The sequence below is a fragment of the Anomaloglossus baeobatrachus genome, chromosome 6, assembly GCF_048569485.1.
Source record: "Anomaloglossus baeobatrachus isolate aAnoBae1 chromosome 6, aAnoBae1.hap1, whole genome shotgun sequence".
In the NCBI taxonomy this organism is placed as follows: Eukaryota; Metazoa; Chordata; class Amphibia; order Anura; family Aromobatidae; genus Anomaloglossus; species Anomaloglossus baeobatrachus.
The window spans coordinates 43229793-43256011 of NC_134358.1; the positions used below are offsets into that span (position 1 = coordinate 43229793).

Below are 26219 nucleotides of genomic sequence, written 5' to 3' on the forward strand. Positions count from 1 at the left end.
CTGACTACAGTTTGTCGTTGTAACAGACGTGAGTGGGCAAATGCTGACATTTGATGGCGTCTGGCAGGTTGGATAGATGTTATTCTCTACACGGATGAATCCCGGTTTTCACTGTAAAGGGCATAATAGACTGGCAAATGGCGGTCACACCGGATACTTACTGGTTTTCTGCCCCCCCCTGGACCCTACCAATGCTGTAAAACTGCACATTTTAGAGTGGCCTTTATTGTGGGCAGCTTAAGTCACACCTGTGCAATAATCATGGTGTCTAATCAGGATCCTGATATGCCACACCTGTGAGGTGCATGGATTATTGTGGAAAAGGAGAAGCGCTCACCAAAAGTGATGGGCGAAACCAAACTGTAAAGTTCGGCATGCAATCTGGACTCCCAGTGTTCGTGCACAGACCCCGAAAATGTATTTCTCAGGGAAGATTGTGATAATGTCCAGGCAAAATGAGCATTAAAACAGGACAATTGCACTTACCGAGTCTCCTTCATGGCGGTCACACAGTTAGTGTCATCGAACCCTAATTATTACTAACCTCGGGGTTGATGACAGCTGTGATTTTTTGACAATTCCAAGCTGTCATTAACCCCCATATATTACCCCCAATTGCCACCACAACAAGGCAATCGAGATGAGCCAGGTAAGTGTCGCGGGCGGAGGAGGGGACGCTGCGCTCATCCACTGTTCGGGTCCGGCTGCTGCTGCTCGAGCGGTGGGCCGGATCCCGGTGACTCGAGCGGCGTTCCTCGCCCGTGAGTGAAAGGGGGTGGTGTGGTTTGGGGATATTGTCCGTGACGCCACCCACGGTTGTGGTGAGGTTGTGACACCACCGCTGCTCTGCACGTGGATCCTGGGAGCGATGACAGGGAGCAGGTTGGATGTTGTCTTTCCCCTCCGTGGGTAGGGGGGTTGGTTGTCCCGGGGCCCCAGTGAGGGTTAGGGATGACAGGTGGGTTACGGGGCCTGGTGAGGTGCAGGGTCGCGGGGGCAGCGCTGTGCTGCACGGCACGGTGGTACTCACTCAGCCAATGAATAATACAAACTCACCGGTAAAACAAACGGCTGGATGGACGGGTCCCACAGACGGCTGCGGTGTTTTTCCCCTGACCCCAGGTTGGTAGTGTAAGTCCTTTCCTGCACCTTCTTGTACGCTCCTCCTGTGCTCCGGTTTCCAGCTGGCTCCCCGGTTCGGTACCGATGGGCCACTACCCTGTCCCGGCTACCTACGGTTCCACCAAGACTGTCTTCCCGGCTCCCGCAGACGGCCACTGCCGTCTGCCTCACTGGCTACACGAGGGACCTAGGCTCCAACCTAGGCCCCAGTCTGCGTCTGCCTCTCTGCAGACCTCCTCTCTCTTCCTCTCCAGGACTTGTCTCAGCTGGTTTTTGCCTCAGGCCAGCTAGACTCCTCGGTGGGCATGCCCATCTGCCTGACTCCGCCCACCTGGTGTGTCTGTCTGAACCCAAGGGAAGAAATCAGGTCTCACTGGAGATGACTGCTGTGAACTGCTGGGGGTGGGTGTGTGTGTGTGTTGTTACCTGTGGCCCCTGGCTTGTCCAGGGCGCCACATAAGCTTCCCCGGATTGGCACATCAAATGGATGCACCAATTCTGGGGTGGCTGCAGGCTGCTATTTTTATGCTGTGTAGGGTCCAATAACCGTGGGCCTCCTCAGCCTGAGAATACCATCCCCATCCCCCCCAGCTTTATGTCGGCAGGGTATCAAAACTGTGGTGGACCCCACAATATTTTTTCAAGTTATTCATTTAAATAATTTTAAAAAAGCTGCTTGGGGTCCCTCTAAGATAACGCACACAGCTAGGGGCTCCAGCCTCCAGCTGTCTGCTTTATCTGAGCTGGGTATCAAAATATGGGGGACCCTACTCCATTTTATCCAATTAATTAATTCATTATTTTTATATGCCACTTCAGAGACCTAGAAAGCTAGTGTGAGGGCAACCAATCACAGACGCCGGCATGTCGGCAGTCTGACTGCATCCAGTCACAGACGCTGGGGAAGCAGTGAATATTCATAAGATCTAATGACTAGACCCGGAAGCAGTGTGACAGCCGCGCGGGAGGCTTGATAAGTATAATTGTCCTGCTTTAATCCCCATTTTGCTTCCTTTTGCAGCCTTCTAGCCCTTACTAACACCATTTTATAACATTTACATTGGGGTCCCTTAGATTTATATGGGGTTCGGCATCCGGGGTCAAGTTTGGATTCAAGTCTGGTCCTGAACTAGACTTATTTTTTTTTTTAAGTCTGATCGGACTCACCGAACCTGAATATCTGTGGGTTCTCCCATCTCTACTCACTGACACAGATTTAGACTTATTTGTGAACAGTATTTAAGAAAAAAGGCATTTTGTGTAACTAGAAAAAGTCTTAGGGGCACTTTGCACACTACGACATCGCAGGTGCGATGTCGGTGGGGTCAAATCGAAAGTGACGCACATCCGGCGTCGCTGTCGACATTGCAGTATGTGAATCCTTTTACATACGATTAACGAGCGCAAAAGCGTCGTTATCGTATCATCGGTGTAGGGTCCGACATTTCCATAATTTCAAAGCAGTGACAGGTACGATGTTGTTCCTCGTTCCTGCGGCAGCGCACATCGCTGGGTATGAAGCCGCAGGAGCGAGGAACATCTACTACCTGCGTCCTGGCTGCAATGCAGAAGGAAGGAGGTGGGCGAGATGTTTACGTCCTGCTCATCTCCGCCCCTCCGCTCCTATTGGCCGCCTGCCGTGTGACGTCGCTGTGACGCCGCACGATCCGCCCCCTTAGGAAGGAGGTGGTTCGCTGGCCAGAGCGACATCGCAGGGCAGGTAAGTGCGTGTGAAGCTGCCGTTGCGATAATGTTCGCTACGGCAGCAATCACAAGATATCGCTGCTGCGACGGGGGCGGGGACTATCGGCTTGGCATCGCAGCATCGGCTTGCGCTGTCGTAGTGTGCAAAGCACCCCTTAGATCTTTGCGTTCAGCTCATGTAAAATGAATGTTGCAATTATATTTTTGTTCAGTGTTTAGAAAATGTAATATAATATAATTATAACAATATAGAATAATATATAATAATAATAAGAAATAATATAATAATCTAAAATAAGATGATAATATAATATAATAATAATATAAAATGTTTATTATTATTATGATGATAATAATTGTAAGAAATTACATAATAATCTAAAATAAGATATAATATAATGTAATAATAATAATATTATATAAAATGTGTATTGTTATTAATAATAATAATAATAATAATAATAATAATAATAATGGTAAGAATTGATATAATAATCTAACAATAATATAATATTAATAATAATAATGATGATAAAAAATGTTATAAAATAATAGTAAGATGATATAATAATGTAATATATAAAATGTTTAATAATAATAATATAATAAAAATAATAACAGTAAAAACTATAAAAGGTAATATATAAAATGTGTATTAATAACGATAATAATTGATATAATAATCTAACAATAATATAATGTAGTAATAATAATAATAATATATAACATGTTATCAAATATTAATATAATAATAAAAGAAAAATAAATTATATAATCTAACAATAATATAATATATACAATGTATAATAATAATAAATGATATAATAATTAACAATAATATAATAATATAAAATATATAATAATGAAAAATACATGATATAATAGATAACAGTAATATAATATAATAATATATAAAATGTATAATAATAAGAACAACAGTAAATAATATAATCATCATCATCATGTAATATTGGGTGACAACACCCTGTAGCAGGTTGCAGCAGCCGTCCCCCCATACAGCAGTGTGCAGGCTCCGTGTCCAGTGCAGGGCAGGTGTCAGTTCCTCCGGATCTCCAGCAGGGGGCGGCGGTGCGGGCCCCATTATCCAGACGGAAGGGGCAGAGCCAGGCAGTGCATAGGCTGACAGAGGAGGTTAGTGCTGCAGCTGCAGGGCTCCCTCCACACAGCGCAGTTCTAGCTTCTGTGTTTCAGTCCCTGAATAATCCGCAGGATCTCCTGGATCTCTGTACTATGTCCTGCAATGGATCCTGCACTGGGGGGTGATCCTGAGCCTGTGAGCCGCCTGCAGAGGGGTTTGTAGCTGGGGGGTTTGCACAGCCCAACCCTTTCCTTTGGCTTCTCTTCTCCTGCGAATACAAGGATTGCAAATAGGAGAGTGTGATCCTACAAGGGGGGATCTGCTGCCGATCTAGAGGAATCCTGCCTGCTGCTGATCCTGCTGGATTTCTCCTGCTCGCTTTCTGGATTGATCCCGTCCTGAATATGGAGGCTGTGATAGAGAAGGAGTGCAGTGCTCTGGGGGGTCTGTTCCAGACCATTATCAGTGACATGAAGGTAAGAGCGGAGCTGGAGGGGTTAACCCCACCTGTGCCAGACCCTGCATGACTAATGAGGGTCACTGGCTGCAAATCCTGCAGGAAAAAATGGGGGATGGCTGCTTCTGCCCAGCCAGGGATGAGCCTGTGTGTGTGGTCGGGTCGGGCAGGACACCTGCCGGGATCTGGCGCTTATCCTCTAATCACTGATAGGACTCGGTGCCCCTGCACCAGCCGGCAGCATGGGGATATGGCATCCACTATTAGGGGGGCTGCTGTGTTTATGGCTGGGACTACCCCATTGTGTCTGCTACAAACTAACAGCTGACCAAATTCTTCCCTGGGGGCGTCAAACAGGTGTCAAGACTGGAGGTCTGTGCAGGAGAACGGGGATCCCTCACTATAGGGGCTCATCAACCCCATTTAATCTTATTTATGTAGGATTTATTTTTGTCTTTATCTTATTTTAATTTAATTTATTATTTTTTTAATCTATTTTATTTTATCTTTATCTATTTCTTATGTATTTATCTTATTGTTGTTTTTATATAATTCTATTTTTTTTCTTTTATTTTTTTATCTATTTGTGTCACCTTGATTTTGGCCTCTACTATATGTATTTCCATGGTTAACCCATTCGGTGCTGAAGCTTTGTGCTGTCTCTAGGTGACAGGCTGGCACCTGACCGCCAACCCCCCATTTATTAGTGAATCAGTAGCCGGAGTGTCATCCCCCCCTCCTTCCCTAGCCAGCCCCCTCCCCATGTGACCACGTATAGGGGGCTGGACTGAATTCATGTTGCTATGGAGTGAGGAATTTGCAGCATTGGTATTAAAGGGTCGTCCACATGTCATTACATATACACCACACCGCTATAGAGTGTTCTATGTAGGGTGATGGACTCTATATACAAATATATTTTTGACATTGTGTGTGTGTGTAATAAATATATATATATATATATTATATTATAGAACAAAAAATAAAAATAAAATATATATATATATATATTTTATTTTTTTTTTTTTTTTTGTTCTATATAACAATAAAAAAAAAAATATATATATATATATATATATATATATATATTTTTTATTATATAGAACAAAAAAAATAAAAAATATATATATATATTTTTTTTGTTCTATATATATATTATATATATTTTTATATATATATATATATATATATATATATATATATATATATATATATATATATATATATATATATATATATATATATATATATATATATATATAATTATTTTTTTTCACTATGTTATTATGCTGCAGTGTTTTGCGGTTCTTTTTTTCGGCCAGTCTATAGGTGAATCGTGTGTCGCTGTATACAGGACACAAGTGCTCTTTGTATGTCAGCAGTTTGCACCGCCATAGGTCACACCTGAGAACCTGTCATCAAACTATGTGCTCCAGAGATAACACTTCTGGATATTCCACGGCTGCGGGTACGCTGCTAATAACTGAAGCGTTGGGTTCTTTGTCACTGCTCGTCTTGTGTATTGGGCTGTGTTCACACCTGTGGTTCATTGTTTCTAGTTTACGTCACGTTTTTGGTTAACAGAATTGCGTTTCGTGACGCAGATTTACATCCAGCTGGGAAAACTATTTTATTGCAGATATTTAATAAATATGCTATAGTTGTGTATCCTCTCTCCCTCTGCTAATCCATCCCTCGCTCTGTCTATCCTTTTCTTTGTCTCTCTCTATAATGATCCTTCTCCGTCTATCCCCCCTCTCTCTCGCTCTCCGTCTATCCCCCCCTCTCTCGCTCTCAGTCTAACCCCCCTCTCGCTCTCCGCCTATCCCCCCTCTCTCTCGCTCTCCGCCTATCCCCCCTCTCTCTCGCTCTCCGCCTATCCCCCCTCTCTCTCGCTCTCCGCCTGTCCCCCCTCTCTCTCGCTCTCCGCCTGTCCCCCCCTCTCTCTCGCTCTCCGCCTGTCCCCCCTCTCTCTCGCTCTCCGCCTGTCCCCCCTCTCTCTCGCTCTCCGCCTGTCCCCCTCTCTCTCGCTCTCCGTCTATCCCCCCCTCTCTCGCTCTGTCTAACCCCCCTCTCGCTCTCCGCCTATCCCCCCTCTCTCTCGCTCTCCGCCTATCCCCCCTCTCTCTCGCTCTCCGCCTATCCCCCCTCTCTCTCGCTCTCCGCCTATCCCCCCTCTCTCTCGCTCTCCGCCTATCCCCCCTCTCTCTCGCTCTCCGCCTATCCCCCCTCTCTCTCGCTCTCCGCCTATCCCCTCTCTCTCGCTCTCCGCCTATCCCCCCTCTCTCTCGCTCTCCGCCTATCCCCCCTCTCTCTCGCTCTCTGCCTGTCCCCCCTCTCTCTCGCTCTCCGCCTGTCCCCCCTCTCTCTCGCTCTCCGCCTGTCCCCCCTCTCTCTCGCTCTCCGCCTGTCCCCCCTCTCTCTCGCTCTCCGCCTGTCCCCCCTCTCTCTCGCTCTCTGCCTGTCCCCCCTCTCTCTCGCTCTCTGCCTGTCCCCCCTCTCTCTCGCTCTCTGCCTGTCCCCCCTCTCTCTCGCTCTCTGCCTGTCCCCCCTCTCTCTCGCTCTCTGCCTGTCCCCCCTCTCTCTCGCTCTCTGCCTGTCCCCCCTCTCTCTCGCTCTCTGCCTGTCCCCCCTCTCTCTCGCTCTCTGCCTGTCCCCCCTCTCTCTCGCTCTCTGCCTGTCCCCCCTCTCTCTCGCTCTCTGCCTGTCCCCCCTCTCTCTCGCTCTCCGCCTGTCCCCTCTCGCTCTCCGCCTGTCCCCTCTCTCTCTCGCTCTCCGCCTGTCCCCCCTCTCTCTCTCGCTCTCCGCCTGTCCCCCCCTCTCTCTCTCGCTCTCCGCCTGTCCCCCCTCTCTCTCTCGCTCTCCGCCTGTCCCCCCTCTCTCTCTCGCTCTCCGCCTGTCCCCCCTCTCTCTCGCGCTCTCCGCCTGTCCCCCCTCTCTCTCGCGCTCTCCGCCTGTCCCCCCTCTCTCTCGCGCTCTCCGCCTGTCCCCCCTCTCTCTCGCGCTCTCCGCCTGTCCCCCCTCTCTCTCGCGCTCTCCGCCTGTCCCCCCTCTCTCTCGCGCTCTCCGCCTGTCCCCCCTCTCTCTCGCGCTCTCCGCCTGTCCCCCCTCTCTCTCGCCCTCTCCGCCTGTCGCCCCTCTCTCTCGCGCTCTCCGCCTGTCGCGCTCTCACGAGCTCTGTCTGATTGTACTATATTTTACCAATTTTTCTTTCTCCACTTCTGTGTATGGACCTGGATTAGCCAGGCTTTTACATCACTTTGCTAAAAATTGGATTAGGGGATCATAGTCTGCTTGGATAATATGAACTCCTTGATGACGTTAAATATCTGTGCATTGTTAGTGCTAAAGCGTTCATGTAGTAGCCTCGTGAATAATGGATTCCATTATTCCATTTCTTTTTGTGTGGGACCAGTAGAGCCCAAACTAATATGGACATTTCTTTTTGTGTGGGACCAGTAGAGCCCAAGCTAATATGGACATTTCTTTTTGTGTGGAACCAGTAGAGCCCAAACAAATATGGACATTTCTTTTTGTGTGGGACCAGTAGAGCACAAACCAACTGATTTGGGCTCATTTTAGGTGCTCATGAATAGTTGTCAGAGTTTAAACAGATTGTCGACAGAGGCCATTGGGGCATTTGGTGGTGATAAAGGGGACCCTCTCTTTATAAGTCAGATCGTTGACACCGAGGACCTGACCCATTCATCAGTTACGAGAGCACGTAGCACTATCTTATTACGATATATTTTCTCAGTTTACTCCAACAATTTGTATAAAATGCTCATAAGGGGGTTTTCATTAAGGCAGCGGGTTATCCTGACCGCCTCGGGATAATGACATTTTAACACATTGCACTTTTGTGTGGGTTTAATTAGTTAACTATTAATGGCATCCGCTGTCTTCGCTTGTCTTGCCTTGATACATCTGGTCATGCATGAAGAAAATGGGCCACATGTTTTTGCAGTGGAGAAGATGGGTCATTTGTTCAGGATAGTTTAAATACATCCTATTTTTATTGGGGGGGCGGCATTATTCATTTTTAGAGGAGCAGCATTACTTTTAAAGGGGCACCCTAATGCTCTCCAATACTATTCCCTCTATTGGAGCCATTACAATTGACTTGCCCCAAGCGCTAGCAACCTACACTACTATAGTACAGGCACTTCTTGTGCCGCCATATGGTGCAATCGATATTCTCCTGTGCTAGTAATACTTCATGAAAACCGCCACAACCTGTGCGACAAGTCACAATGTTGGATCGACGCTTTGTAAAACCCACTACACTAAAACATGTGCTATATGGCGCTCCAGTTTGTATATAACTTAAATACACCCTTGTATATGAGTCCTTACTTTATGTAAATATATTGGGCTATTAGTTTCTCCAATTTTTTTGCAATGGGATTTGGCTCTAGATGTAGCTCCGCCAACATGATGGCAGCCGAACGCTGCGCTACAGCTGTATTGAACGCAAATGAGAACAGCCAAGCTGCGAAAAGAACGCAGAAATCCGAAACGGGCAGCATTATTAACGTAGCACATCAACTGTCATGTTGGCAGCTGCTACAGTCTGTACTGGTCAGCACACCTTGCTACCAGGAAACGGTGCAATTTTACATAATCCATTACTGACTATTTCAGTGTTGTTAATGATTATGCTTAATTAGACTGTGTATTGTAGTTTCGATACAATCAGTGTTTTATGCGCAGGAGATTATCACTACAGGGCAAGGTGTCATGTAGTCCAGCTAATCTTTGTAACCCCGCCCTCACCACTGATTGGCAGTTTCCTGTGTACACTGTATATTGTCAGCCAGTTAGTGGTCTGGGCGGGGCTATAAACAGTTCAGCATTCTGACTGCTGCTACATTTACAATAGGAAAAACAGGGATTTGATCAAAACTGCACCAAGTAGCTCGGTAAGTGATACATCGATGGAATCAGGCTTTCAGACCGTACATCAGGCTGCTCTCAGATTTTATAGTAAAATCCTGTTGACAGATTCCTGCTAAAAATTATATTCATTTTTGATCAGACCCATCTATCCATGAGCGAACATTATAACGTGTCTATAGTTGAATCCAAGAACTATTTAAGAAAAAGTTTCTTCGATGGTTCGGTGACAACCAACATGGCAGCCATTAAAACCCATCCAGAAATGGGGGTGTCACGCCCCCCCCCCCCAATTCAGTGCTCTCAGGTAACTTAGCGTTGGACATAAAAGAAAGAAGAAAACCTCATAAATGACGAGCTTGGGATTAGAGAACATGTGTTTTTCCGCAGGACTTTGCCTGATGCAACGTTTGCTTTGTCGAGATGGTTATGTCTGATATCTGCGTGCCCATCTGTATTTGCTTTAGGCCACATGTATATACAGCGTTCATGGAGGAAAAACCTGCGGAGGTGTCTGTCTGGAGTGGATTACCGTGATGTCAACCTGTGCTCACCATAAAATCTGACCAGCCACGTCAGTGGGTGCCACTTTTACAACGTCCTACGCTACATTGTTGACGCTTATTTATCAGCAGTGACCCGTAGCTTTATATCCAATTCACGGAAGACCATTTTCAGCCTCAAAATTAGTTAGGTCATTTTTAGGGTACTAAATACATGATATTGTCCAATCTGAAAAGTTTTTGAAGGTTTTTGTTATTTTTTTGCCCACAACAAAATTATGCTGGCTTTTGTGGCTACAGACTGACACCAAGCTGAAAATGACCATTGTAAGGCTGCTTTCACACTACGTTTTTTTAGCATGCGTCATGATCGTTTTTTTTTTCTGTAAAAGCGGATCCTGCTTTTACAGCAAAAAAAAAACGCATGCAAACGCAAGTGTTATTTTGCAGGATCCTGTCACTTGAAGTTTATGGGCGGGCATTGGAGTCATGTGATCGGGAGTCAGTGGAACTGAACGTGATAGACTGGGAGCCGGCTTCTAACAGCTGCGGAGGCTCGTAACCAAGGTAAACATCGGGTAACTTGCTTGGATACCCGATATTTACCTTTGTTACGAGCATCCGCAGCTGCTAGGAGCCGGGCTGCCTGCTCCCTGCACACGTAACCAATGTAAACATCGGGTAACTAAGAGAAGTGCTTTGCTTGGTTACCCGATATTTACCTTGGTTCCGAGTGTCCGCAGCTCTCAGGCGGGGGAGAGGGAGGGGGAGAGAGAGGGGGAGAGAGGCAGAGAGGGATGGGGGGAGAGGCAGAGAGGGATGGGGAGAGAGGCGGAGATGGAGGGGGAGAGAGGCGGAGATGGAGGGGGAGAGAGGCGGAGATGGAGGGGGAGAGAGGCGGAGATGGAGGGGGAGAGAGGCGGAGATGGAGGGGGAGAGAGGCGGAGATGGAGGGGGAGAGAGGCGGAGATGGAGGGGGAGAGAGGCGGAGATGGAGGGGGAGAGAGGCGGAGATGGAGGGGGAGAGAGGCGGAGATGGAGGGGGAGAGAGGCGGAGATGGAGGGGGAGAGAGGCGGAGATGGAGGGGGGAGGGAGGCGGAGATGGAGGGGGGAGAGAGGCGGAGATGGAGGGGGGAGGGAGGCGGAGCTGGAGGGGGGAGAGAGGCGGAGCTGGAGGGGGGAGAGAGGCGGAGATGGAGGGGGGAGAGAGGCGGAGATGGAGGGGGGAGAGAGGCGGAGATGGAGGGGGGAGAGAGGCGGAGATGGAGGGGGGAGAGAGGCGGAGATGGAGGGGGGAGAGAGGCGGAGAGGGAGGTGGAGGGAGGCGGAGAGGGGGAGGTGGAGGGAGGCGGAGAGGGGGAGGTGGAGGGAGGCGGAGAGGGGGAGGGGTGGGGAGGCGGAGAGGGGGAGGGGTGGGGAGGCGGAGAGGGGGAGGGGTGGGGAGGGGGGTAGGGGGAGAGAGGCAGGGAGGGGGAGAGGGGGAGGGGGAGAGAGGGACTGATCACCCGAGGCTGGTTTCTGGGCATGCTCAGTAGAGCAAGCAGGATCCTGTCTATCAGCATGGCAGCGTTTGTGTGCGTTTGTGTGCAGTATAGTCAGGATCCAGCAATTTGCAGTATTTGGACGCAGCTCAAAAACGCTACAAGTAGCGTTTTTGAAAAATGTTAAACTGCAACTCGCTGGATCCTCACTATAACGCAGGCAAACGCATGTTGACGCGAGTCCATTGCAAATGCATTGAAATGAAAACGCATTTGCACTGGATCCGTTTTTGCGTTTAAAAAAAATAAGTTCAGGACGCATGTTAAAAAAACGTAGTGTGAAAGCCGCCTAAGCACAAATATGTATGTAAAGTGCTGTATAATTAATAGCGCTATATAAATGAAAAAATATTATTATTAATAATAATAATAATCTATAATTATTATGTGGGCTGAATATATAGTCAACGTCCAATACTTGGGTGATGGGAGATTGGCAGCAGCGCAGGTGATGGATTATAGTCCTAAAATAATAAGTAAATATAAGATGTAAGCAAATCATCCGTTTTTGGGGCGACGCTGGTTTTACCATAAACACAGGCTGTGTACTGCTTGTAAGGAATACTTTGAAGTCGGATTGGAAGAGTCTTGCCTGAAAGCAAGAGACGCAATTAAAGGGCCCTGTTATTGTTTGCGGGTCAGAAAGGTCGCCCTTGTTATTCCAAGATCCCCCTTGTTACGGATCTGCTGACATCCCAGCCCCTTGTGTTGGGAGACCTGGACCTGGAGGTGTTTTTTTAGGTTTGCTTCCCGTACAATGAGGCGTTACTCTTCCTTCCCTTTATAATTTTTACTTTTTTGTATCCGAAAAATACAACTTCCTAACATGTGCATGAACCGGTGCATGTTCCAAAAGGCGGCTTCCTGGACGTATTATGCGGCTTCTCTTGTTATTGTGGTGGTGGCGCAATAATAGAAATAATAAAAAATATTTAACTTACGCCCACGTTGGCCACAGATCTGTGCAAAATAATGAATAAGGCGAGAAAGAGGACCCTGCCCTGACGAGGGATGTGGGAAGGAACGCAATAAGGCTTTATTTGGAAAGACCTAATTCTTCTAAATTTAAAGGGAATCTGTCTGCAGGGTTTTGATATGTAATCCGAGAGCAGCATAATGTAGTGGATAATACCCTGATTCCTGCAATGTGTCACTTGCTGGGCTTCTTGCTGTCATTTTTATACAATTCCATTTTTTTCTGTTGCAGATATAGCAGAGCTCAGAATGCTAAGCTGTGTATAACCCCACCCACAGCACTGATTGGCTGCTTTCTGTGCACAGTACATAATAACAGATACTGTCAATCAGTGCTCTGGGCAGGGTTACACAGGACAGGAGGACTAGGAGGTATGAGGCAACTAGTCCTGTAGTGATAATCTCCTGCTGCTAAAACACTGATTTTATTGAAACAATAACAGAGAGCCTAGTAAATGACACATGACTGGAATAAGGGTTTCTGCCCCTGCATAATGCTGCTCTCAGATTACAAAGAAAAAAAGCTACTGTCATTTTCCTTTAAAGTGACAAGTCCTGAAAAGAGATTTGTTCATCCTGGTTAAATATGAAGATTATAGGTCAGTGTGAAAACCACAATACAGAGAGGTAGTAATTGAGTGGTCTGAGGCAAGCATTCCAGCGTGTAGGGGCAGCACGAGAGAAGACTGTTCATTAATTGAACCCTGGAGACATGAATAAGGGTTGGGATTGTCTGAGCCTGATTGATTTTTAATTTTTTTTTTTTTTTTGACATATTCAACCCTGGCTTAGATGAGTATTAATGTTTATTTCAATTGGGACATTTTGGCACGTGTATGAGTCTCCATGTTGAAATCCAACAGTGCCATTGCTAACTTTCACCAACAGCTGCCATCATCATATACTCAACAGTTTCAACAATGTAGATTATACAGTATGGTGGCTCAGTGGTTAGCACAGAGTGCTGGGGTCCTGGGTTCAAATCAAAGCCAACCAAGGACGACATCTGTAAGCAGTCTGTACGTTCTCCCCATGTTTGGTTCGGTTTCCTCCGGGTACCCTGTTTTCCTCCCCGGCTGTCCGGCATATTACGGGTTGCCGTCTTTCCTCCCGGGTTCTCTTCTTCGTCCCTCCCGGGTTCTCTTCTTCGTCCCTCCCGGGTTCTCTTCTTCGTCCCTCCCGGGTTCTCTTCTTCGTCCCTCCCGGGTTCTCTTCTTCGTCCCTCCCGGGTTCTCTTCTTCGTCCCTCCCGGGTTCTCTTCTTCTTCCCTCCCGGGTTCTCTTCTTCGTCCCTCCCGGGTTCTCTTCTTCGTCCCTCCCGGGTTCTCTTCTTCGTCCCCCCCGGGTTCTCTTCTTCGTCCCTCCCCGGGTTCTCTTCTTCGTCCCTCCCCCGGGTTCTCTTCTTCGTCCCTCCCCGGGTTCTCTTCTTCGTCCCTCCCCGGGTTCTCTTCTTCGTCCCTCCCCGGGTTCTCTTCTTCGTCCCTCCCCGGGTTCTCTTCTTCGTCCCTCCCCGGGTTCTCTTCTTCGTCCCTCCCCGGGTTCTCTTCTTCGTCCCTCCCCGGGTGTCTGTTTTCTTCCAGGGTCTCTGGTTTCCTCCGGGTTGTCCAGTTTCCTCCGGGTTGTCCAGTTTCCTCTCGGGCTCTAAAGACATACTGATAGGGAATGTAGATTGTGAGCCGCAATGGGAACAGTAATGATCATGTCTATAAAGTGCAGCAGAATATGATGATGTTATATAAAAAGGAAAACCTAATATTTGATAATTTGGGTAGCTTTAGGGTACCCCATAACTTGTTGAAGCAGAGACGTTCCATCGCTACTTTACATGGAAATCCGGCAATACTCGTGAGATTGACTCCTAATGTGCAGGGGTAGAGGAGCATGGGATTGTATTACCATATACCTCAACATCAGGTTTATAAAATGGATGGTCTATTGTTGGTACCTGCCTTCAGTACTATATCAGTGGGGGTCCGTGTCCACCAATAGGCCACAAAGAGTACCCCTAAACAATGTAGAGACCGCAGCGCTCAAGAGTACTGTGCCCCTTCACACAATGGAGGTGATCTGATATTAGCAGACTGGCCCACTTATGTTTAGATGGACTGGTGTCTGCCCTTAAAGGGAACCTGTCAGCAGAAATTTCCCCTAAAACCTAAAAGATTCCCCCTCTGCAGCTCCTGGGCTGCATTCTAGAAAGGTCCCTGTTATTATTGTGCCCCCTTTCTGACCAAAAAAAAGAGTTTATAAAGTGGTACCTTTTTGGCTTCGGATTCTGTAAATGTGACACGGGGGCGGGCTGCCTGATGGCCGTTATTCTGCCCCCTGGTCCTGTATGCCGCCCCATCGCTGATTTCCATACTTGTGGACGTCGCCCACTGCTCCAGCCATCCCCGCGCATGCCCAGTGCCCATCTCTCGTGGATGAGCACTGTGCCCAGTGTCACCGCTGGTGACGTGCGCGCAGGCTTTAGATTATGGGCGGTGCTGTGATGTTTATTACCAAGCAACCGCCCATAATCGCGGGACCGCGCATTCCCCCTCGGCCTGCTTCGTTCTGCGCAAGCGCGGTGCTGCTGACCCCACGTCACCTCCTTCCCATCTTGCCCTGAGGCAGGAAATAGATGGGATGAGCGCGGAAGCAGGAAGCACGAAGCAGGCCGAGGGGGAATGCGCGGTCCCGCGATTATGGGCGGTTGCTTGGTAATAAACATCACAGCACTGGGGCGGGGGCGGCATAGAGGACCAGGGGGCAGAATAACGGCCATCAGGCAGCCCGCCCCCGTGTCACATTTACAGAATCCGAAGCCAAAAAGGTACCACTTTATAAACTCTTTTTTTTTTGGTCAGAAAGGGGGCACAATAATAACAGGGACCTTTCTAGAATGCAGCCCAGGAGCTGCAGAGGGGGAAGCTTTTCGGTTTTAGGGGAAATTTCTGCTGGCAGGTTCCCTTTTAACGACCACTGATCCACCACATACAGTTTGTTCAATGGTTGTCAGTTTGCCCACCTAGAGAAAACAGATGGGAGCAGAACAGGATAATATTGTCGGCAGCACATTTGTACACAACGATGTGCCGTCGACTACAATGATTTTTCATAAATGATCCAAACACCGGCTGTCCAAGTGTTTTGCTCGTTCGTTGGGCGATCGCTGTAAGGTGTGCCCAGGCTGGTGATTGGGAACGAGCGTCCTTATCGGCTTGTCAAAAGATACTGTAAGGATTATCCACCATATACCTTAGGTAACCCCTTGATTTCGGCTTGTCTGCGGATCCCTGGTGTTTACGTTCTGTTACCATAGCTACGACTCTTATATTGCTTAGCACAATGGAGTTGCGGTAGTAGCTCTGCGCAGGATGACACCTGACGTGCCTCCAGCACTTGGTATGTAAACCACACATACGTGTCATGGCCGGCCCATGGCATTCTTTGTGACCCACATGGGCGCCGTGGCTGCAGGTGCTCTTGTTTACATTGAGCACATTGGGGTTGCTGGGACTTGGGATGTGTCGGCCGTTCTCCACACGCGTCATTGGGTCCTTTCTTCTTAGACTTATTCCTTTTTTTTTTTTCCCCACATATTTGATGATATTTCACAATATAGACCATATCCAAGACCAGTGTCAGGTGAGCTAATGGTGGACCTCGCGACCTCTGTTGTGACTAAAGTCACCATGTTGCCCCAATCTCAATGATTTTTTTGATATGTCGTTCGTAATTCAGCCGGATAAAAACCTTTTCAATGTTAATACATAGCAATAATTGCGTATAATTGAGTGATGATCAAGTTGTTTTGGGCTTTAAAGGGAGAGTGCATGTATACAAAAAATAGTCATAAAACCACTACTACTATCTGACAACTGTGCAGACACAAACCAGGAAACGACAACGAGGAGAGCATGCAAACTCCATATAGATCAGATTCCAACCCCGGACCCCAGCACTGCAAGACAACAGAGAGAAGCCTTCCCGCAGACCTCAACCACGTCCCCTTCTGACCCAAGAAAGTCTCTATACTTTGAAGCCAAGCCTAGATCTGCTCCATGCCTAACGTCTCAGAGGTCTGTATAGGTCTAAGCAAGGGGTGGCCCAAGGAATACATATGATAAAGATTTTGGACAGAGAAATGAGCACAGCACCCTTATTTATTATGCTTTATTTATTTAGCACCATCATATTCTACAGCACTTTCCAGACATCATCATCCCTGTCCCCATTAGGACTCACGATTTTACATTTCCTAGTATGTTTTTGTCTTGTGGGAGAAAACTGGAGGAAACCCACAGAAACAAACCCGGGGGGGCCTAGGTGCCCGCGGGAAGCCGGGGTGCGTGGAGGAGACGGGAGGAAACCCCTGCAAACAAACGGAGAACAAACGTACTTGAACCCAGGACCCCAGCGCTGCAAGGCAACAGTGCTAACCACTGAGCCACCAGGCTGCCCTTAGTGGAGAGATGAGGAGCCACTTTTCCCAATAGGTTCAAGCCCTTCATTTATGGCATATAGTTTTCATGTTTGGTGGCACGGTGGCTCAGTGGTTAGCACTGCAGTCTTGCAGCGCAGGAGTCCTGGGTTCAAATCCCACCACTGACATCTGCCAGGAGCTTTGTTTTCCACTTGTTTGCGTGGGTTTCCTCTGGTTTTCTCCCACACTCCACTCCAAAGACATGCTATTAGGGAATGTAGATTGTGAGCCCCAATGGGGACAGTGTTGCTGATGTAAGTAAAGCTCTGTGGAATTAATAGCGCTATGCAAGTGAAATATATAAATCTTTATATTGCCATATGAGACATTTATGATGTGCCCTCTTAGGTTTTATTTGGGGTGGTGCAGTGCGACAGTGTGGCACTAGGATCAAAAAAAGGTTATCCGTCCCAGGTACTGTCTATTAAAAGGGCCAGCGCAGCCATATAATCGCGGCTCAGACGCCGTCGTGTTTGTTCTTCTTTTGTCACCTTAATAATAAACCTAAAAGATGGGCTGATTAAATACAGCCAGAGAACAAGAGCCGCTCGTCTCGGGCTGCACGCAGAGCGTACGCCAACACAAATCCGATAGTGGGAGGGTAAGACGAGGGTCACGTCAGGCCTTTTCTTACATCTGCTGGATTGTTTACTTAGCCCCCCTCCTCCATGTCTATTAATTGTGACGGATTTAATTATGGCTCTGAAAAGGGAGGGGGGTCTGGCTGACTGATCGCACGTTTATTGCAGCTCCGGCAGAATCCCTGACAAGACAGATTTTGTAAAGGAGCTGCAGTCAGTCTTATCCAAAAAATGTATACATTTAATTATATCGAAAACTGTCACAGAACAATATTACATGTATTTGGAAGTAGAAAACTAATGGCCGTCAATATGCCTTATTCTTCAAATACAGTATGTGTGTGTATGTGTGTGTATATGTGTGTGTGTAATATATATATACACACACACACTAGCTGTAGTACCCGGGCGTTGCCGGGATAACTGTCTCGCTGTCTGTGTCTCGCTGTCTGTGTCTCGCTGTCTGTGTCTCGCTGTCTGTGTCTCGCTGTCTGTGTCTCGCTGTCTGTGTCTCGCTGTCTGTGTCTCGCTGTCTGTGTCTCGCTGTCTGTGTCTCGCTGTCTGTGTCTCGCTGTCTGTGTCTCGCTGTCTGTGTCTGTATCAGTCTATCTGTCTCTGTCTCTTTCTGTGTCTCTCTATCCACTCACCACTGACATTTTATTACCTCACACATAAGCTTCTTATACTAACAGTTTATTTTGTTCCTATAGCAACCACTGACAGTTGCTATTAATAACCTATAGCTCCCACCTCCATTCAGTTTAATGGAGGCAGGATTTTTGGAGAGTAACTGTAAAGCGCGGGGTTAAATTTTCCCGCCCAAACATAGTCTATGACATTCCCTGAGTCAGAGTGTCTGGGCAAAATGTTGTGGATGTAGCTGCGATAATTTGAAATTAGCAACCCCATTTGTGTGAAGAAGCATAAAAACAATCCACCTTACTCTTCCATCATCAGTAGAAATACATTTGGCACTCACAAATGAGTGCCTAAATAGTTAGGTGGCTAGTAGAAACCAGCCGTTTGCCTCGTGAATGCCATATATATATATATATATATATATATATATATATATATATATATATATATATATAATATATATAATGTATATGTATGTAATCTATCTCTATATATACATATACAGCTCCCAAACTGGCAGCCATCCGTCCTCTGGATTCTCTACATCCAAATTCACCGATACAAGTAACTAGAAATTACACAAAATTACCTAAATACCAAAACTAGTTGATATTAGTAGTCTTCCATCTGTCTCGTTGAACAGCTTGCAGCGTGGCAGCCATGGCTCTGGGTGAAACTGTCAGTCATCAGGAGCACTCTGCTCCCGGGAGGCAGGGGAGCAGTGCGCGCCGGAAGATTTAAGAAGACCATAATGAGTGGTACATTTTGGCGCCGTGTCTCTTGAGGTACTCAGATATGTCCGAATATTGTTTTTAAAGTGGTAGTCACTATTCTAATAGGGCATCGATAGGACATGAGGGGAGGGGGTTTCGCCAACTTAGGACCACCCTTTATAAGCCAGTCCTGTTTTCTGGTGCAAGAAAGTTGTCCATATTTGACAAAGATGGCCATTCCTTTTGAATTTTTAGCTGCAAAATGTGCACTGGTCCCATAGAAGTTGCAGCTCTAAACCGAAAACTGTTGTATTTCATGATTTGGATCAGGGTTTGATCATAAACTTGGGGGCACGTTGAAATTGTCTATAATATAAGGGGGTACGTGGCTTTAGGTGTCCATAAATATTCAATGTAAGTTGACTGACCTGACAATTTCGGTGGAGGTGGCTGACTAATGTGTATAAATCTGGCTCAAGATGTCTGGAGGAAAGGATAATGGATTTCAACATGGCTTAAAGGAATTGTCCTGTGATAACTGTAAGATAGGCAGCCCCCTGTTTTAATGGAGCAGGGGTTTCACATGTGCACTGTAGGTCCATTCTAACTAGGATAAAAGTGCCCCGTTTCGCTGATCAGTGCTTGTTCTGGGGTTGGATCCCCACTGATCAAAAGCTATTGTTATACTGGCTGCCGGTGTAGGGGCAGCTAGAGGGATTATTGGACCCACTAGACCACAGAGGGGACATGGGCTTACTCTATAGTAGGAGAGGCTTAACTTAGTGCCCACTGCGAGGCAGACACCAGGTACCACTCCCAGGGGAGTGACCTGGACCGTAGCAGCTGACCCCCAGGACAGGGAATGGACTCCGGTATAGACGGGTACAGGTGGGGTGACTGAGGCAAACTGGACAGGCGGGTCCATACAGGAATGGAGGGCACGGCAGAGACAGATATGGGAAGGCAGGTACTGGAGATGGACATAGGGTTAACAGGACGGGAGCTCAGGACCTGATAACTAGCTAGATAGCAGACTGGAACACTGACAAACTAGGAATGAATGTTGCACAGGCACCTCCACTACTAGGAGGATGCCTTAAATACACTTCTGGGAAATGGTACCCCAGCCCTTTAAGAGCAGGGCCAGTGTGCGCGTGTGCATCTTTGCTGCACTCCCAGGCACCCTGTGTGGCATGTACAGGCCCCGAGAGAGGAAGGAGGCAGCAGACCAAGTGGGAGAATGGGACCCGGCCGGGGCGGTGAGTAAATATGCCGGCGCTACAAATATCACATGAACCCCTTTGTTCCCCTGGATGATAGGCCATTGCCCGTGGTGTCTGATAGCAGTGTATCCCCCGCTCCACATCACTCATGTTATGCACTGTAGATAGTCATTTTAAAAGAAAATCCAAAAACTTTGCCTTCCGTTTTCCTCCAATTTACCGTATGTTTTCTAGAATTCAAAAAAATCCCCCAGGCGCTTAACTAGCATTACATGGCACAATATTACAGTACCAAAGGGCCAAGAATTATATGAGCCCTACTATGCCATGTATAGTCACATATCACGTACCCCGATGTGGTCTTTAGGATATTTTATTGTCTGTAGTTTTTGACTAGAAATAAACTGAGTGGCGTCACCACATCTGGTTTGTTGGCTCGGTCTGTATATGCAATGCTCCTATTCCTGAACTGCAATGTCTTTAATGGCTCTTTTAGGAGAGGTGTGAATTTCGGCACACAACATACACATTTGAACTATGCGGTAACTTAATGTATGGCTTGTCTGCTTTATGGTGGCGGTGATAAATCTACTGTTACAATTGGTTTTATGGCTACAGTCATCTGCTCAATTATTCTTTTGACCTACACCATCCTTCAGACTATCTAATTGAGACATTTCGTGATGACTCCTCAATCCATCACCACCATTATAGTAGTTATATTCCTGTACATAGGGGCAGTATTATAGTAGTTATATTCCTGTACATAGGGGCAGTATTATAGTAGTTATATTCTTGTACATAGGGGCAGTATTATAGTAGTTATATTCTTGTGCATAGGAGCAGTATTATAGTAGTTATATTCTTGTACATAGGGGCAGTATTATAGTAGTTATATTCTTGTACATAGGAGCAGTATTATAGTAGTTATATTCTTGTACATGGGGGCAGTATTATAGTAGTTATATTCTTGTACATAGGGGCAGTATTATAGTAGTTATATTCTTGTACATAGGGGGCAGTATTATAGTAGTTATATTCTTGTACATAGGGGCAGTATTGTAGTAGTTATATTCTTGTACATAGGGAGCAGTATTATAATAGTTATATTCTTGTACATAGGGAGCAGTATTATAGTAGATATATTCTTGTACATAGGAGCAGTATTATAGTAGTTATATTCTTGCACATAGGAGCAGTATTATAGTAGTTATATTCTTGTACATAGGGGCAGTATTATAGTAGATATATTCTTGTACATAGGGGCAGTATTATAGTAGTTATATTCTTGTACATGGGGCAGTATTATAGTAGTTATATTCTTGTACATAGGAGTAGTATTATAGTAGTTATATTCTTGCACATAGGAGCAGTATTATAGTAGTTATATTCTTGTACATAGGGGCAGTATTATAGTAGTTATATTCTTGTACATAGTGGCAGTATTATAGTAGTTATATTCTTGTACATAGGAGCAGTATTATAGTAGTTATATTCTTGTACATAGGGGCAGTATTATAGTTGTTATATTCTTGTACATAGGGGCAGTATTATAGTAGTTATATTCTTGTATATAGGGGCAGTATTATAGTATATTCTTGTACATAGGAGCAGTATTATAGTAGTTATATTCTTGTACATAGGGGCAGTATTATAGTAGTTATATTCTTGTACATAGGGGCAGTATTATAGTAGTTATATTCTTGTACATAGGGGCAGTATTATAGTATATTCTTGTACATAGGGACAGTATTACAGTAGTTATATTCTTGTACATAGAGGGCAGTATTATAGTAGTTATATTGTACACAGGGACAGTATTACAGTAGTTATATTCTTGTACATAGGGGCAGTATTATAGTAGTTATATTCTTGTACATAGGGGCAGTATTATAGTAGTTATATTCTTGTACATAGGAGCAGTATTATAGTAGTTATATTCTTGCACATAGGAGCAGTATTATAGTAGTTATATTCTTGTACATAGGGGGCAGTATTATAGTAGTTATATTCTTGCACATAGGGGGCAGTATTATAGTAGTTATATTCTTGTATATAGTGGCAGTATTATAGAAGTTATATTCTTGTACATAGAGGGTAGTATTATAGTAGTTATATTCTTGTACATAGAGGGCAGTATTGTAGTAGTTTATATCCTTTTATATTTCCATTATATCTATTAATACAATTACTGGTTTCTGCATGATGAAGAACAATGAGAAATGTGTAAAGCTTGTGCCCTGCAATGTCTTGATGTCCGCTGTCTCTGGTAAGGGGAGATCTGTTCATGTTCAGTTGAGTTGAATATCTGTGAGGCTTCCTCCTTGCGTTGGTCGTCTGTGTCCTTCGCTGCGGCCTTGGCCCGGAGAACATTGAGCTGGAACTCTTCACCATTTGCACCAATTGTTCTGCTTTTGCATTTATCAATTTATTATAATAGCATCGGTGTATGTAGTAGTGTGGAATGGGGCTTAATTTAAGTGTTCTCCGTCTGTGCCTCTCCGAGCCTCGCTGTCCCATGACTGCCATATTTACTATGCTAAATCGACTGTGCGGAGAATTGTGTGCAGCAGGGCATGGTGCACACTGAGCAAATGTTTAGACAGGCAGTCATTGTAATTACTTGCCGGGTCTCTCTGTAATGTGGACATTTTGAATACATGCACTATTGAAAATTGGGTTAGTATTCACATTAATAGGGACCCAGGGTCCAACACACCTGTACTTTTAATGTTCTTCCTTCATTATGCAGTAAATGAAGTTTAATCAAATTTGCTTATTAGGGAGATGGGTGCACCCTGTGTGTGGCCAAGGGGGCCCGTCGCACCCTGTGTGTGGCCAAGGGGGCCCGTCGCACCCTGTGTGTGTGGCCAAGGGGGCCCGTCGCACCCTGTGTGTGTGGCCAAGGGGGCCCGTCGCACCCTGTGTGTGTGGCCAAGGGGGCCCGTCGCACCCTGTGTGTGTGGCCAAGGGGGCCCGTCGCACCCTGTGTGTGCGTGGCCAAGGGGGCCCGTCGCACCCTGTGTGTGCGTGGCCAAGGGGGCCCGTCGCACCCTGTGTGTGCGTGGCCAAGGGGGCCCGTCGCACCCTGTGTGTGCGTGGCCAAGGGGGCCCGTCGCACCCTGTGTGTGCGTGGCCAAGGGGGCCCGTCGCACCCTGTGTGTGCGTGGCCAAGGGGGCCCGTCGCACCCTGTGTGTGCGTGGCCAAGGGGGCCCGTCGCACCCTGTGTGTGCGTGGCCAAGGGGGCCCGTCGCACCCTGTGTGTGCGTGGCCAAGGGGGCCCGTCGCACCCTGTGTGTGCGTGGCCAAGGGGGCCCGTCGCACCCTGTGTGTGCGTGGCCAAGGGGGCCCGTCGCACCCTGTGTGTGCGTGGCCAAGGGGGCCCGTCGCACCCTGTGTGTGCGTGGCCAAGGGGGCCCGTCGCACCCTGTGTGTGCGTGGCCAAGGGGGCCCGTCGCACCCTGTGTGTGCGTGGCCAAGGGGGCCCGTCGCACCCTGTGTGTGCGTGGCCAAGGGGGCCCGTCGCACCCTGTGTGTGCGTGGCCAAGGGGGCCCGTCGCACCCTGTGTGTGCGTGGCCAAGGGGGGCCGTCGCACCCTGTGTGTGCGTGGCCAAGGGGGCCCGTCGCACCCTGTGTGTGCGTGGCCAAGGGGGCCCGTCGCACCCTGTGTGTGCGTGGCCAAGGGGGCCCGTCGCACCCTGTGTGTGCGTGGCCAAGGGGGCCCGTCGCACCCTGTGTGTGCGTGGCCAAGGGGGCCCGTCGCACCGCTTTACCTGCTGGTTTTGCATTTCCTGCCTCCTTCAGCACTATTGCTTAGCTCCATCTTGTGGTGGTTAAAGGATCTGGACTTTTGGGCTTTTCTCATACATTACGTATTGCTCTGACAGACAGACTTCATGATCTTTTTTGGCTCTTTTTTTTGTTTTTAGCATATAAACTTTTTTAATCTATTTTTTTTGACATCTATGAAGTCAAGGTAGCTTTTGAAGTGATCCGATCGACTCTTAAATTTTTCAGTATTTTATCCGTCTTTTGGCTTAATGTCATGCGTCACCTCCAACTAAAAATTGCCTAAAAATCTATTTCTGATACTTTTTTAGCTTTAGCTGTGATTCACGACGCACTTGGCTTGTGAATCCGTCACGCCTAGGACACGCTGTGTTGGTTGCTACCGGCTAGGGTGTGCTGCTTTTTCCTAGCGTGAAATGTCAGTGTATTTCTTTGCTTTATTTACCAGTGTAAATGACTCTTAGGTGTTTGTGTGCCGTAACCGTGCACCTTCAGATAGGCCAGAATCATTTTCTTCCTTCCTGATGTATAGATTGCACAAATGATTTCATTTTTACATACATACCAGTGGAAAGCTTGGACGCACTCTGTCATGCAGTGATTTTCTTTATTCTCATTGGAATGTGCACATTGTAGATTCAGACTGAAGGCAGCAAACCACAAAGAGTGACGTGTGACCCAGAATATGTAAACCTTAGATTCCTTACTGTACCCCGTTCACTCTGCCGGATTTACAACCCTTTTCTCTCAAGCCGAATAGCTTCCAAAAGTCTTTAAGGAGTTCCCAGAGATCATAAGCACTTGGCTGCTTTGTCTTCATTCTGTATCCCAATCATCTGTCACGGATGTTATGGAGAAAGCTGAGGACAAAAGCTCCTTGACCGGCTGTCAGACTAGAGGGACCCTAGTTATCCCTCATCTCAGAGTTACCTCTGAAGGTGAGGATGTCTGAGCCGCCTTCCTGACCCTGCTCCTGACCAACCCTGATCCTATACCCCTACCCCAGGGGAGGGCCAGGAGAGAAGTGTGATAAAGCCAACAGAGATGGAGTTTTGGTTACCTCTGTTTGTTTATCTCGCAGCATGCTCACACAGAGGTATAAGACTATAAGGGGTAAGGAGGAAAATAAGAACAGGAAGGAAACGACAAAAGAGCTCCACAACAACTCCAGGCACCATGAAATAGAATGACCAGCAGGACTGGGACACAACACCACACAGACCAAAACAGCAATAAACTATAGTCAGTATGGGAAGACAGATTCCCACCATCTTAAAAAGGCGTGGAACAAATGTGATTGGTTGCCAACAACATGTGATTCCCAGAGGTAACAAGCAGGCTAGCAGAGATTATCTCTTTCTTTTTTAGCCTGACCATGAATGAGCACACGGCTGGTTAATGCAAGAATCTGCCTTTGTGGCTCCACCATAGGGTGGTGTGTCAGAATCTGTAGTGTGAATAGCGTCTAATGCCACCATGACAATCTGCGAGTTTGGAGCAAAGCTTTGTGTGACATCATCCAAAACATCTCCATTGGGTTGAGGCTGTATGATTATGGAGGCCATGTCATCTGACGCAGTCTCCATCCCTCGCCTTCTTGGTTACATAGCCGTTACAAAACCTGCAGATGTCTTTTGGGTCATGGTCCTGTTGCAAAACAAATAATAGTCCCATTAAGCGCATATCACATGGGATGATGATCTTTGCAGACATGCTGGGGTAATGTATCCTAATTTGGAATACATCACAAATGGTGTCGCGCACCAGCAAAGCACCCCAAGACCATCAAACTTCCCTTTTTGGCTACTTCTTGGTGGTCACCATATAAAAATCATACCTTCACTTTTTGTGTCTCACAAAAGACATGACTGTTGGTACCAAAACCCCTCAAATTTTGACTCATCGGATCACAGTACAGATTTCCTGTGATCTAATATCTAGTAGTTGTGTTAAAAAATCTCCCCTTTTTCTTTGTGATCCTCAATAGTGGCTTCTGTGGGTGGAGCAAGTCAACCGTAATGGCCACTTCTCGGTCTCCTCTGGACAGTCATTCTTAAGCTGTGTCTACTACTTGATTTCTTTGCCTCATAAATGAGGATTGTTATCTGAACCGCTCTCAATGTATGATTTCTGAGGCTGGTAACTTTGATTTACTTATCCTCTGCAGCAGTGGTAATCCTTGATACTCATGGCAGCCAGTTTCAGCAAAGCAATGGATGTTTTTCATGACTGCAGATTGACGATATCTTCAGGGTTCTCATTGACTGACCTTAATGTCTTAAAGTAATGATGGACTGACATTTCTCTTAGTTGAGTGGTTTTTACATAAAGTTGTGGAATTTGGCAAAACACTGAGATTTTGTACCAATAATGCATTTGCAAAACACTTGTAATGGTCACAAACACTTTCTGAAGGCTGGTATTTGCCCTAAGGAGCTCTTGATGAGGCATGCCTGTTCACTGGAAGCCATTGCAGTTGGCAACCTGATGAGAGATTACCATGGGGG

General features: G+C 46.7%; 1 protein-coding gene across 3 annotated transcripts in view; it reads left to right on the forward strand.

Annotated features, from left to right (window-relative positions):
• Positions 1-3954: 3954 nt before the first annotated feature.
• The window catches only part of MTSS1 (MTSS I-BAR domain containing 1), a 218656-nt gene continuing 196391 nt past the window's right edge, over positions 3955-26219 (forward strand). For all 3 annotated transcript variants that reach the window (XM_075352885.1, XM_075352887.1, XM_075352886.1), the window contains exon 1: positions 3955-4401. In XM_075352885.1, coding sequence (XP_075209000.1) covers positions 4330-4401 — 72 coding nt within the window. In that variant the 5' untranslated portion in view covers positions 3955-4329. The remainder of the gene's footprint in view (positions 4402-26219) is intronic.